Here is a 14,780-nt window from a genome sequence, read left to right as displayed (position 1 = left end):
GACAAGATAGAAAGTCTAAAATTGGAATTATTGCACAAGTCCACAACAGTGCTCTTCCGCTCCCCTCTAGATCAATGTCCCTCTTAGGTCCACTCCTAGTCCCACCCCTCCAAGCTCAAGGAACGCGGTCGTTCTTGCAGTTGCAGAAATTGGTCGTCAGGTGGTGCTGCTGAGCAGACTCTGGAGAACAGGGGCCGAGCCCAGTGTCACGTGACCTGAGCCTGGGGCTCTGGCGCCTACATCACGTGACAGGGCCCGGAAGCAGCTGCCGGGGCTGCAGAAAAGGATGGCTAGGGCTCCACGCTGAGGCAAAGAAGGGTGGGCTGTGCCGAAGCTGGAGCCCGAGCCGGAGCCCGAGCTGGAGCTAGGGCCGGAGCCGGATTCCAAGCGGTGAGTGCCTGCGCTGACCTGCTCTTTCTGGCTGCTGTCACTGCTTTCCGCAGGGCCCATCTTGCCTTCCTGCGGTCCGGCTTAGCAGATGCTCTAGGTCAGGGGCTGGAACCGCCCGGGCTGTGGGTCCGAGGCTCTTGGCCCCCCGCGGCGGTGTGATGCGGGTAGCCCTCCCGCATGAGGCGGAGTGGCCACCCCTTGTTCCTCGTGCTCTCTCCCTGGACCTCGTGGGGCTGGGGGTCTCCGCCCTGTATGACAGGTGGAACCGAAGTCCGGAGACGGAAAAGGTTACTCAAACGACCGTCTCGGGCTTCGGGCTGTTGGCTTTGTCCACGCTTCCCAAAGCGGTGTGCTATCTGGGGCGAGTCTCCCTCGCTGTGTCCCGGACTTGCTGATAATGGGGCTTTGGGTCACACAGTACCAGACCTGCAAGACCCAGGGAAGTCATCTAGTGCAACCGCCTCCTCGGACCGTAGGAAAACCGAGCCCCAGAAAGGAGTAGGGGCTTGCTTAAGGTCACCCAGTGAGTTAGTCCCAGACCTGCCACTAGACTCCAAGTGTCCCTGAGCTCCAGCAGCTGTGGACTTCGACTACACCGCCTCCTGCGGGAAACGGTGTGAGAAAAGACACCCTTTCCACTTTCTTTCTCCTTTAGTCCTCTGCTTGTTTAGCTCTGTATTCTCCATCGCTAGGGTTGGATTGGCTCTGGGCGTGGTTCCGTTTGTTCACGGTTTTTCTGCAAACTCATCACTGTGTAGGCTTGGTTTCCAACCGTCCTGCAAATTTCATGTAAGTCATATCAAAATAAGAATCGGAGTTTGCCCCCTGGGAGAATACATGGCTCAGGTGAGGCAGAGGAGATTCCTGGTATTAATTTGAAGAATGGAACGACCTCTGCTTTATTTTTCTGTAACTTGTCAGATTTGGGGAAGACGCTATCTGAATGGATGTTTGCTGTTATTTGGGGCTTGTTGAAATATGATAGCAGAATCATGTACTGAAAAGAACTGAGATAGCAGAATCAGGAAATTTTGTTTTAGCTCTGCCACTTAAACTCTGCCACCTTAGGTGACAACCATCTCTCCCGGGTTTAGGTTTCTCAGTCTGTGTGATGATCGGGTTTAATCCCTAAGGGTCTCTTCTGCTCTAACATTCGCTGCATCTAGGTCTGTTTGTTTTTTACTCAGAGATATTTTTTCCTCCCTCTATGCTTCAAGCATCACCTTTCAACAAGACAGTCCAGTTGTCCAGGCAACAGTTTCCTGTACTTATTTCTACATTACCATGAAATTCTCCTCTATTTTCCTGTCTCTGTATTGTCTAGGCTAAATGATGACGGATTAAAAATGATTTTAACTGTCTTGCTCCTGATCAGAGCCCTCTCTTGACTCTTGTCTAGAGCCTTATTTACAGTAATTAACTTGTATGTACAAGAACAGTTTTCTTTACAGGTTTTCTGGAGGTCAACAAGAGGCTCCTTCCTGCATTGGGGGTTTGAGGTTGTTTGTCTAGGGGTGGAGGCTGTAGGCAGCAGAGACTGCTCTGGTGACAGTAGTCAGTTGCTGCCCTCCCCATTCCCCTTTTTTGTTCTTTATAATTGGCTGCTCTTGAGTCCTTATTTTCTCTTTAAGCCAGGTAGCCTCATCTCCATGGCAGCTTCAGATGCTCTGAGCTGTCTGTGTCTGTTCCCAAGGCTGTGTAAGGAAGAGGCATTCTATTTGTTTTGTGATATTCCAGAATCTACAGTTAGGACCAGTTGATGGAAGTGCCCAAAGAAGTAGTTTTGGGGTGAGCATGAAAACTTTCAAAGAATTAGTTCCTTCATTGGAACACAGAGTATGGATTTCCCTGTCACTGAAGGTAATTCCCACTGGCAATTACCCAGGGCTTTGTTGTGTATGAAATTACCGTGTTGCGTGGAGGATTGACCTGGATGTACTTTGAAGTTTTCTCGAAACCAACTCCAATGAAGGTTCCAATTCTTTAAATGCTTCACATCTCCTTAAGGGTCAGAAGCTAAGGAATTATTGCTGGTTACTATACATTTCTTCTTTCCCCCAATCTTGCTGAATGAATGGTCTTCTCTTTCTGCATTTGCTGGGTTGGTGCTAATAACCCATTCCAGAAGGTTATTACTGATTAATACCACTAATATCTGGAGCAGCTCTTCTTTTTCTCACAGAGGAGAACTATTGAGTCCATTTACCTCAACACAGGCCTGGAGTGGTCCTGCACCTCCCTCCTTTGGCCAGAGCTTGCTGGGTTAAGCACACACACAGACAAAGTGATCCACTGTTCAATAGGTATGGATGTCAGTAGATGGGGCATTCAGAGTTTGCCAGAATAGATACCACATGAGGCTGTGTTTAATGCTGTCCCCTCTTCTAGCCCCAATACATTTCTCTTGGAAGCCTGGACACCCAGGGCCAGTGCATCAAAGACTTCTCTGTGTTTCCCATTTCTTTGAAGTCGGAAATCTAAGGTCCACATGACACTTGGATCTCTATTACCAAGAGAGGGACCTGGCTCAGCTCTTTAGGGCATTAAATGAAGAAAATACCAGAGAGTTTCTATAGTGAATTTTCTTATTTCACATCCATGACTCTATATTATGACTCTCAATATATGACTCTATATTTATCTAATGTCTCTATATTAATGATCACAAATGCTATCATTATAAGGGTCTCTTGTGCCAGATAACTTACCTAACATCTATGTATCTTCATAACAAATTCATGACGTAGATGATATTAGCAATATCTTTCATATGAGGGAGTCAAGGCAATAGATGATTTGAGTGATTTGGCTTGGAGTCTCTCAGACTCCAAAAGTACTTTTTTAAAAACATGCAGAATGGGCTGGAGATGTGGCTCAAGCCGTAACGCGCTCGCCTGGCATGCGCGGGGCGCTGGGTTCGATCCTCAGCACCACATAAAATAAAGATGTTGTGTCCACCGAAAACTGAAAAATAAATATTAAAAAATATTTAAAAAAAAAACATGCAGAATGGCCCTGGCAGACTTAACCCTGCCCCAGCTTCCAGGGGCAGTTTTGTTCTGGACATTTTAGAAAGGATAGATAATGTGTGGTATGATGGAAAGAACATTGGCCTGGGACTCTGGTTTGCTGGATTTAAATCCCATATCTTTGGCCAGCTGGGGCCTCTGTGGAATAACCTCTCTGGGCCTTGGTTTTCTCACCTCTTAACTGGAAAGCTGGACTAGAGTCTTTTTTGAAGTCACACATGGTTCTAATACTTAGTGATCTTTGTAATTATAGATAAAAAGTGGGCATGTTTGCCTGCTCAGCAGTGCATTCCGAGGTCAGCAACTGCCCTGTGGCTGCCCTAGCGTGAGACTTGTCCTCAATTCAAAATAATGGAAAGCACTTTTTAGTTTGCAGATATCATCAATGTGTAAACTCTAGTAGGAGGTGAGGTGTACCCATCATAAGAAGATCATAATTTTTTTAGTGCTTTATTTAAATCTTCCTGTAACCAGGATCACCTGGGAAGTTGGTTAAAAATAAAATGCTCAGGTGGATTCAGGTGCGGCCCAGAAATCTATGGGTTTTTTTTCTTTTGCATTTTTTTCTTTCTTTTTCTTTTTTTAAACATGTTTAACTCCTTCTATCCCAACGTATTATTATGTCATATAATCAGTATAAAATTATGAATTCATGAAATATATCATAATTTTTACACCAAATTTTTAAAATCCCTTGTCTGTGCATTTCAATTTTGACCAACTGTATTTCAAGTGCTTGGTAGCCACTTGTGACTAGTGCCTACTAAATTGGATAGTACAGGACACTTTGCTGGCCAGGTTATATTCTCCTGAATCCTGACACAGTTAGAGACTTTTGTTTTTACATTAAAAATCACTACAAGCTGGGTATGGTGCTATATGCCTATAATCCCAGCAGCTTGGGAGGCCAAGGCAGGAGGATATCCTCCTGCCTTAGCCTCCCAAGCCACTGGAATTACAGGCATGCACCATCATGCCCAGCTAGCTTCTGTTTTTGTATATGACATAAAGACGACTCTTTACAATGTTTGAAATAATTCAAGCATCTGTATTAAGTAAGTATGCAACAGAATGGTTTCCTGGTTGGTTAGGAGGGATTGGGGAACTTAGCACTCCCTGTGGTCTGTCCCTTTGCCCTCAGTATTGTACAGGATTTACTTGAAAGGTTCTGTTCCTTAGATTCTTTTGGTGTGTTGGAAGAGACTAGAAATTAGCCGTTGTTTTCATAAATGCAATCATTGGTATCTGGAATATTAGAAATGGGGAGGAGCTAAGAGATATTTCAGCTTACACTTCCACCCTGCTTTTGCATTTGGAAACTGAGATTCTAGAGAAAGAAAATTGTTAAAAATTGCAGAGCAAACAGGTGAGAGAGGCAGGCTTAGAACCCAGGTCTCTTGACATATGAGCTAACTTACTAGCTTTTGCCTGCATAACCAGAGGTTTTCAATTACTTGTGTTAAAGATTCTTTATAGATTCATCCCCTTCCTTAGCTGAGACTCTGACAATGGAACTGGACAGGATCTTCCCTGGGACTTACAGGCCCTGCTGTGGCTTAAGTATGGTTTTCCCCACCAAAACTCATGTTGGGGAATGGTTGAGAGATGGAGTCTTTAAAAGGTACTTAGGTCCTGGGGCTTCACCTTCATGGAGGGAGTAATGTAGTTTTCACAGGAGTGGGTTAGTTACTGTGACGATGGGTTGTTAAGAAGCAAGCTTGGCACCTCTCCTTGGTCTTTCTCTTGTGACCTCTCTACCTCATGCACACACTGGTGGTTCATTTTTTCACCATGCATAAAGCAACCAGAGGTCCTCACCTGAAGCTGAGCAGATGCTCTTGGACTTTAAGAACTGCAAACTCTTTTATCTATAAATTATCCAGACTCCGATATTTTTGTTACAGCAGTAGAAAATGGACAACAACAGCCCCTTTCCAGTTTTCTGTTAAGCATTTTCCTGGTAAGATTACATGGGGTCTTTTCCACATTAGGGTTCGTGGGAGAAAATGAGATCTCCCCTGGATCACTCTTATGCTCAGGGCCAGTTTTCAAGAGTCCTCAGGTACTGGACCTGTTGTAACCTGCAGAGACCTGTCCTCTGGCAGGTGGGGTTGGATGTTGGGATGGATGGAGTGTTGTGATAGCCACTGGAGATTCTGCCTCGTCTCCAGGTTTCTGAGATAACATGTCAGGCTCAGCATGGTATGTAGTCTGCCAACTGGTAAAGGATTTTTACTTGAAATTTTTCATGATAGTGTACCTTTTTTCCATATTTGATTGCAGATTCTTTTATTTATTTATTTGGTACTAGGGATTGAACTCAGGGGCACTCGACCACTGAGCCACATCCCCAGCCCTGTTTTGTATTTGATTTAGAGACAGAGTCCCACTGAGTTGCTTAGCGCTTTGCTTTTGCTGAGGCTGGCTTTGAACTCGCAATACTCCTGCCTCAGCCTCTGGAACCACTGGGATTATAGGTGTGCACCACTTGCAGATTCTTGAAGGGCAGGAAGTTGGCTCTTTTTCTTTGTATACTGCCTCACAGCAGTGGGCACCGTATTCAGTAGACATTTCCAGATTCAGGCAGGGTATCAGGAGATGTTTTCTGCTCTGCTATTTCCTAGCTGTAGCCCCCCATCATCTTCAAGGTGCTGATTCTTCTTCTGTCAGATGATGGGTTGGGGTGACCTGTCTAGGCTTTTTTTAGTGACAGTTACTAGGATTCTGGGGACTTCCTCAACTCCCAGATGGCCTCCCTGTTGTGAATCGCAGAGAAACCCTTGCTCTTCTCCTTTCTGGAATAGCGTTATGGAGAGTCCTCCATGCCCCCAGCGGAGTCCACCCTCACTGTCCTTCATCAGCACACACAGGAAATATTTCTTCTTCACAGTCTTTTAAACATGAGCAATTCGAAAATGAAGAAGGTGTAGGAGTGGAGAAGGTGTGATACTTTCCCTCCCCATCATAAAAGTCATGGCCAACACTCCTGTAATAAGACAGTTTAACAAGAAAATCATAACATTTATTTAATCCAAGTTTTATGTAACACACAAGTCTTCAGAAATGAAGGCTCAAGAACCTAGGGGAATCCGCCCATTTTGATGCTTAAGTTTGATGAGCACAGACAACTGTGGAGAAATGGGATTACCCAAAAGGGGCGGAGGTCATGGAAACAGATGAGGGGAAACCCAGCAAGGCCAGTCTGCTCAGATTCTTCTTGACCTCTCTGTGTAGAATTCCTTCCATCCATGGATGGATCCTCTGGATTGAAAATCTTCAAAGGAGAAGGGAGAAGGGACAGAGTGGCCTTTCTGGATTTTGTCATCACTTTGCAGGAGAAGGGTCCAGGAATTTAGGACTCACCTTGGGGAAGAGGAATCCTGCTTCTGTGACTTGCTTCAGGGGAGCAGGCAGGGTGGGAGACAGGAAGGTGGGAGTAAGTCAGAGACTTTCTGACTGAGGGCTTCCAGTCTGTCTTCAGGTGCTCAGACACAAAAGCACCAGGCTTTGAGGTATTATTTTCTGAGCCCCAGTAAAGGATTGCAGAGGGGAGATGTTGAAAGTAAGATCAAGGTCTCCTGCTCCCTCACACTCTTGGTCTTCTTCTGAGCTGCCTTCAGCTGCCATTGCTCAGTACTCACACTGGTGGCAAGAAGAGACCTACTTTTAAGGGATGAGACTTACTGAGTAGCCTCCAGTGTACAGAACAGGCCTGAGGTCATGACGGAAAGAAGGAGATGAACTTTGGTGGCTCTTGACCTGTTGGGGAGTTTGAGCAGAACTCGATGATCCTGAGGGGATTTCTTGAATGCACCAGGATTCTCCAATGCAGGAGAAGGAAAAAGAGGATACAATGAGAGCTCTTCATATGCCCGTCCTCTGAGGGCTTGCTCTTGGGAAAGACACATAAATCTAAGCATTTTTGAAGTCCTCAGAGGAAGGAGCAGTTAATCCAGAGCAAAGGAACAGGGCAGGCTTCCCGGAGGGGCTTGCCAGCGTCATCTCCCACTCCTCCCAAGCATTGCCTCACCTCTGCTGGGTGCAAGTGCACTGGGATGAATTTAGAAGTTCACGAGCACAGCACCTGCTGGGGAGGTGCAGAGCAGTAGCCGAGTGACCTCAGCCTGGCCCCATGCACTTTGTACCTTTGCATTTTCCTTGGTACAGGGCACTCTCCTTGTACTTGATCTATAGTGCAGCTGGCCCTGTAAACAGCTGTGGCCATGACTACTTCTGCCCCAGAGCCTGCCCCAGACCTGCAGCTTTCATCCCCAACTGCTGGAGGTCCTAATGCTGACCCTGTCCCTGCAGCTACCATGTCCACCCAGAGGCTTCGGAACGAAGACTACCACGACTACAGCTCCACGGATGTGAGCCCTGAGGAGAGCCCGTCGGAAGGCCTGAGCAACTTCTCCCCTGGCTCCTACCAGCGTTTTGGGGAAAGCAGCAGCACAACGTAAGTCCCTGTTACCCTCTTCCCTCCTGGGCGGGAGTCGTATTCCTAAGTCTCCTTTGGAGTCATTTCTTCTCACCCTTTTAGCCAATTCCCCACTGAAACTCAGGGCTCATCTGGGCTGAGTTTGGCCCTCTTTGGGCCTCAGTTTCCCTAGATGTAAGGAAACATGGAGGAAGTCACTCTGAAGCTAAACTGGCTGGGTGGCACCACCACCTCAGTTGAAAAATTCAGAGGAGACTTTTAGGCTCCCGAAGGTTTCCCAGCTACCCCCAGCCTCAGTGGACCTGTGACCTTTCTCAGGGTCCCTGAACCTCATGCTCTGCACCTTCCATTTATCTTCAGGCTGAGCTGTCAGCCTTCCAGTGTTCCCTGGTGGGTTGAGTGAGACTGTGAGGGATCCTCTGTGTCCTGCAGTTGGTCATGCTGTCCCTCATGACTGCCCAAGGGGACTGTGGAAACATGTCTTGGAACCCCTCACTAGGGTGGCTCCCTCTGCCTGCACCCTGTCCTGGGCAGGGCATATTCTCTTGTGAACTGGCCAGGATCTAGGGGATATGGTCTGTCCATGTGACCTGCCCCTCGCCACCACTGGCTGGTTTCTGCTCACAAGGATTTGTGCTCGGTTCGGTAGCTTATTTCTCAGCCAACATGCTTGTGTAGATTCTCATGTGCTTGTGGTTTTAGCTGATTGAAAGATTGCTTAAAGCACAGGCGGCAGCAGCAAGGACCACCCTTCCTCTTTTCCTTTAACCTTGTCCCCCACTGGCGTTGCCCGGCAGAAGGAACTCCACATGCAGCCAGTGGGTCACGCTCGTTATTGTGAAATACCTCTTCCAAGCTTCTCTTCTGTACCTTCCCTCCCAGTTTTTGCTCCTCCTTGTTCTCAGGCTTCAACTTGTCTATGCAGTACTTGCCCTGTAGGGTCTTGTTTTTCACTTTTATAGAGAAGGCTCTGAAACTCAAAACTAACCAGCCAGCAACCCTAGAATTGGAGCTCATATGTCTTAGATACACAGAGGTTGATGCATGCCTGCTAGAGATGCTGAATCTCTCTTTTATTTCACATTGGGTTATAATTAGTAGTGAATCCAAAATTACTTTCCCTTGTTTTTTTGGAAATTGAAAAAATCAGAAGATGCCTTCCTCGGGCTTGTATCCAGACATTTTCCGGGATGTACTTGATTCTGAGGTTCCCATCCTGCCCTGATATTGTGATACAAGGTAGGTGATCAGGAAGGCCCATCTGTAGGTAATGGCAGGTTTCACTGTCCCACTGCAGTCGGTCCAGGGAAAGGTGTTCCCCTGGGACTTGAAAGATTGATTTATTTCCAGTCTGGGGCACAGGATCCACACAAACATTTATGTAGGAAACATGGCAGATATATTTTCTAGGTTGATTTGGAGAATCTTGTTAACACAACCAAATGTCCAGTACTTAGGAAGTGTTAGGGACAAATTTTTGAGCTAGATTCCACTTCTGTTTGTGCCTTGCCCTACCCTGTTATCTGGTTTGCTAAGGAACAAAGTACATGGATGTACTTCTTAGCCTACAGATATATTCATGCACACACCTGACTCTTTTAGAAGTTAATAGCTCATTAAAACTCCCTAATTGGTAGGTATAAGTGAAAACCCCCAGACATTTTCATGATGAAGTGTTTGGTGAGACTGTTTCCTATTATTTGGTATTTTCAGCTGTTGACTTTTGACAGAAGCCTCAATTGACATTCTTGGGCACATTTTTCTTCTTGTTGCCCTATTGAGCAGTGTTAACAGCTATTGATCACACCTCTGTGCTTCTTCCCTAGTCTAGCAGACTGAGAACCCAGCTCACTCAAAGTGGCTTTTTTCTAGATGTCTGGAGCAGCCATTTGACAGGTGTGGTCTGCAGACCTTTTGGGATTTTCAAGACCATTTCAAGAAGTCTAAGGGGACAGAACCCTCTTCATAATAAGCCTGAGGTGCAGTTTGCCTCTTCTTCACTGTGTTGACTTTTGAACATGATTTAACATGACCGTTGACTAATATCACCGCTGATCTCATCAGGGGAGATTATCATTAGTCAATGGTGGGTGAAATCACAGGTGCTTCAGCACAGGTTGACGCAATGGCGCCAATCCTTACTAATTGTTATTGTAGTTTCACTTACTTAAGAATGTCATTGATGAAACAATCAAATCACCAATTTCATTAAATTATAACCCTTCAGCACGGATCTCTATATGACAAAATGGAAAGCTCACGGGGGACCACTTCTTCATTCTAAGTATGACACTTGCCTTAGGGCAAAGCCTTTGAGTAAGGGTTGGAGTTGTCAATTGAACTAGCTGTTCTCCCCCTCTCCCCACCATAGAACGTCATTTTTATTAGAAAGAACAACTAACTATAGGTTATTTGGATTTGAGTATTTGGCATTTTCTTGACAATGAAAGAAATGAATTCATCAACTCCCCCAAAACAATCAACAATATTTTTTGCTTACAATAAAATTTGAGCTTTCAAGCAAAATTAGGGAAACAAACCCTTGTGTCCAACACTATGAACTTGACAACTTACCTTATCAGCAGTGATATTAGTCAATGGTCATGTTAAATCTATTAATGTGATTTCTCAATGTTATATAAAGAAATGTGCTAATGTTTGGAAGATCTGCATAACTCAGGAAACCAATAGCTTCCAAATAGCTGAAAATATGATGTTAGCAAATTGTACATGGGTATAAGATCCATCAAGAGCAAGATCACCAATGGATTTGAATGCAAAAGATCATGAAAAGTTCACATTCTACATTGCAGTTAATGTCTTAGAAACTATCAGGTGTTTCATTTTGGAGTAGGGTGAAAAGAAAGATTAATTAAAGGGCCTATTAAAATACTCTTTTCCTACTACATATCTAGACAGAACAAATTTTCTTTATATACATCAACCAAAATAATGTATCATAATAGATCGAATGTAGAAATAGGTAAATCCAGCTATCTTCAGTTAAATGACATTAATGAAATTTTTTAAAAGAAAAAAAATATTATTCTTCTCACATTTTTCTTCTTTTTCATTTGGAGCTAATTTTTCATTTAAAAATGTATTATTCACATTTAATGAACTTATTTTAATTAAAATTTTTAACATTTTTGTTTCAACTTTAATATGTATTTTTTTAAATTTTTATTAGTTATTGATGGACCTTTATTTATTTATTTGTTTATATGTGGTGCTGAGAATTGAACCCAGTGCCTCACACATGCTAGGCAAGCACTCTACCACTGAGCCACAACCCCAGCCCCCATATGATATGTCTTAACAGATATAATGCAAAAGCTATTTAAGGTCCTTAATATAGAAGAGAATGAAGAAGTCCTGAGACCAAAAAGTGTTAAGAACTACTGATGGGGCATAAATGGAACCTCAAGAGATTTCCTAGCCTTCTTCCTTCTCCCACATAATCCACCCTGTAGCTAAGACCTGTCGCCCCTGGTGATGATCTTGTGCTATTCCTATGGTACTGGGTAATCTCTGCTTGCGGTCACCTATTGAACGAAGTAATTTTGACCTCTGGCCTGAAATCCCAGCTGAGTGAACCATTGAGACCATCTTTCCTAGTTCAGTTTCCTCAAACAACAGCCCAGGGAAAGGAAGCGAATTGCCAGGTGGAGGTGACAGTAGAGCTAGGACCAGAGGGCCTTGGTCTCCCAGCTCAAAGGCATTTTGGGGAGGCCTGTGGTAGGCAGATAGGTTTGGTACAACATTTACCTTTGCACTTTAGTGGATTAAACATTGCCAAGAAAGAAATTTAATAGACCCATCGTCTCCTGGTGACTGGCTGCTGATAATGCAGCTGGACCCTTGAGGCCCTTAGGTTGTTGCTTCAGTGAGGCCAGGAGAGCACTTCACCTCTGCTCAGACAGTTTCCTTGATTCTTCCCAAAAATATTAAGGAGAGTTGGAAGATCAAGAAGTTTCTTCCCGGATGTCAAAGGAGAAAGGTTAAAGTAGAATTGCTTTCCAAAGGGTGTAGATGGGTCTTATAAATAGCCTTTATGAGTAACAAGTGCTATTTGCTTTCAGAATTGAAGGTTTGAAACATTGCATGTTAAGCATCAGTTTTGAATGATTTAGTTATTTGTGCAGAAGAATTTCCCAGCGGTTCCAGGGGTCAAATCCTAGTGATTTAGAGCAAAGAAATATACTTCATTTGAACTGTTTTCTATCCTATTTCATAAAGGTAGCAAAGGATTAAAATACCAAGACCAGACAACTCTTCTGTCTGTCCCTAATGGGTCCCCCATTCCCTGTAGTAAAAAGGGGGAACTCCGTGCCCACTCCTGCCCACACCTGGACCCGAGCGACTCCTAAGGTGAACTGTTCCATGTACACGGTCCACATTTCTCTCTAGGGTCTTGTTTCCAGGCCCTTCACCCATAGCATCTTCTTCTGCAGTGACCACGAACACCTCCTGCCTGTCTGCCGGGTTTGGTTCAGGGCATTCGGCCCCACCAAGCCTTCCCTGCCTTCTCTGTGGATTCTCTCTCTGGCCTTTCCTTGAGATTCTTTCCACCTCAGGTGGTTATGAATGTGTCCCCTGTTTCCTTTGAGACATTACTAATTATGGAGCCTAAGATCCATACCTGATTGACACCTATTTCCACCACTTGAGTTAATACAGTGTTTTATACGTGGTAGATGGTATTTGTTGAGTGGAAAATGACTGAGGAAATACAGGAGGCTTTTCAATCACAGTCTGGAGAGGGGGGCACAGTCTGTACACGTGGGAGGGGAAATCTGCCATCAAGGCAGAGAGGTAACTAGGTGGCTCTTGGAAGAGGGCTCCTCCAATCCTAGGACACTATGGCAATTGACCTTTTTTCTTTTTTAACCTTTTTATACAAAGTACGCTGGGGATTTCCAGCCTGCTGTGGTATATATAACTTTAACTCTGTTCATGTCTCATAAAGCTTTCTGTTACAAGGTTTGGGTTTCAATTTTTATTTCCTCTATTCTTTTGTACCCGTGTCTGTCTGTCATCATTATGTTTTGTCATGCTCTGTTGCCCTATTGGGAGTCCTCACAGTGGTCAGTTCAGTGGTTAGGACAAGACCCCAATACCCATGCCTAGAGAGAGCCCATCATCCCGATGGCCTGAGAGAGAAGAGGTTCTGAAGGGCCAGGGTCAGGGGAGGCTTACAGCAACTGTAAGAGAGTGTACTCGGAGGTCAGAGTGCCTGGGCTGAAATTCCAGCTCACTCTTTACTAGGTCCGTGACCTTGAGCAAGTTGCTTCCTCATCCATAAAATAAAACTTCAGGATTGTTGTAGAAGTCAGAGATCATGCGTGCAGGCAGGTAGTGCAGTGCTCAGTATCTGTTGTGCATCAGCTGTCGTCACGGTTAACATTCCCTTGTCTACCTTCTTCCCTCTTCAGATGGTTCCAGACCTTGATCCACCTGTTAAAAGGCAACATTGGCACAGGACTCCTGGGGCTGCCTTTGGCAGTGAAAAATGCAGGCCTCTTGGTAAGGGTCTGCACCCGTGCAAGGAAGTAGGAAATAGGTTTTGTTGTTGTTGTTGTTTTAAATTCAGCTGAGAAAAATCAATATTCAGACATTCATTCATCTATTGAAGGCCTTCTGTGTGCCAGGCACTGTTCTTGGCTCTTAGACTGTTATCAGTGAATTAATCCGGGCTTGCTTTGTGGTGATGAAGATGTACTTAAAATGATTCAGATTGTTTCTATCAATAATATGCACTAATGAGCTAGTGATTCTGTCCATTTTCTGTACAGTTCCCCAGCCCACCCCATCACTAAGTGGCTTTTGCAGAGAATCGTACATCTTCTTTTTATGATTCACCTCCTTTAGACTGTCCACCCAAAGCCATCCTGGTTTCAGAGATGTTCAGCTAAGTGCTGTCTGTTTGGAGGTGGCGTTGTGCTAACGATAGCTTCCCCTCCCTCACATCCCTTTGCCCAGCTCTTCTTCCCACGGAGTCACAGGAACCTTTGTTCTGCTGGTTTGCAACAGTCTTGGAACAGGCTTATCTTGAGTCATTCTTGTCCAGGAGGTTAGCTCTCTGGAAGACGTACTCAGGTTTGCCCATCTCCCAGAGCTGGTCTCCACGATCACATTTCTTATATGTGGGCCAGAAGTTCTATGCCTGGCAGGTGCCTTAGCTGCATTTTCATCATTGGCAAATCCTAATTCTCACTGCTTTTCTCTCTTCTTTTGCCTGTAACCCCTGCCCCCAGATGGGTCCCCTCAGCCTGCTGGTGATAGGCATTGTGGCCGTACACTGCATGGGTATCCTGGTGAAATGTGCTCACCACTTCTGCCGCAGGTGAGAGCCCTCTGAGCCATAAATCATTTTTGGTTCTTGTATCTTGAAAGTAGGCCCTTGTGCAGACAACGCCCGCACCTTCACACTGGCCGAATGTGAAGGCTATTATCCCAGCAGGATCACCTTCCCTGGTTATTTTTGTAATTATTTTTTTGCCCTGTCATCTGTTAGGTTTACCTGTGGACAGAGGCCACATCCTAATTATATCTGCTTTGTAATGTTTATTGCATTGAAATGGTCCTGCCAGTGGCCGTGAATTAAGTAACTGTCCCCTAGACTTCACACTTCTGATCGTTAGAAGCGTTAAACGCAGGACTTGTAGTGGTGCCTAATTTAGGGTGGTTGGTGGGGAGTAGGCTCAGGTCTCAGCAGCTCCAGTTGTGCCATCACTGTCATTGACTAACCCTAGGCTCTGCCCTTCCTTTGCCTCTCCCCTCTCCCAGGCTGAACAAACCCTTTGTGGACTATGGGGACACTGTGATGTATGGTCTAGAATCCAGCCCCAGCTCCTGGCTCCGGAACCACGCTCACTGGGGAAGGTAACTGGTTTCAGCTGTGCGCCCCCCCCCCCCCCCCC

At 45.2% G+C, this 14,780-nt stretch overlaps 1 protein-coding gene across 3 annotated transcripts in view; it reads left to right on the top strand.

Moving 5' to 3' along the window:
* The first annotated feature begins 230 nt into the window (after positions 1-230).
* The window catches only part of Slc36a1 (solute carrier family 36 member 1), a 40,920-nt gene continuing 26,370 nt past the window's right edge, over positions 231-14,780 (top strand). For 2 of the 3 annotated variants that reach the window (XM_048783028.1, XM_048783038.1), the window contains exons 1-5: positions 4,339-4,474; positions 7,731-7,875; positions 13,293-13,383; positions 14,115-14,203; positions 14,647-14,742. In XM_048783028.1, the coding sequence (XP_048638985.1) occupies positions 4,444-4,474; positions 7,731-7,875; positions 13,293-13,383; positions 14,115-14,203; positions 14,647-14,742 (452 nt within the window). In that variant the 5' untranslated portion in view covers positions 4,339-4,443. Of the gene's footprint in view, positions 391-4,338; positions 4,475-7,730; positions 7,876-13,292; positions 13,384-14,114; positions 14,204-14,646; positions 14,743-14,780 lie in introns of those variants that run through there. The other variant, XM_015492707.2, reaches the window with a different exon arrangement.

The sequence above is a fragment of the Marmota marmota genome, unplaced genomic scaffold, assembly GCF_001458135.2.
Source record: "Marmota marmota marmota unplaced genomic scaffold, marMar, whole genome shotgun sequence".
Classification (NCBI taxonomy): domain Eukaryota; kingdom Metazoa; phylum Chordata; class Mammalia; order Rodentia; family Sciuridae; genus Marmota; species Marmota marmota.
The sequence above is the reverse complement of the archived record's forward strand: the minus strand, read 5'-3'. Positions and strand labels throughout refer to the sequence as shown.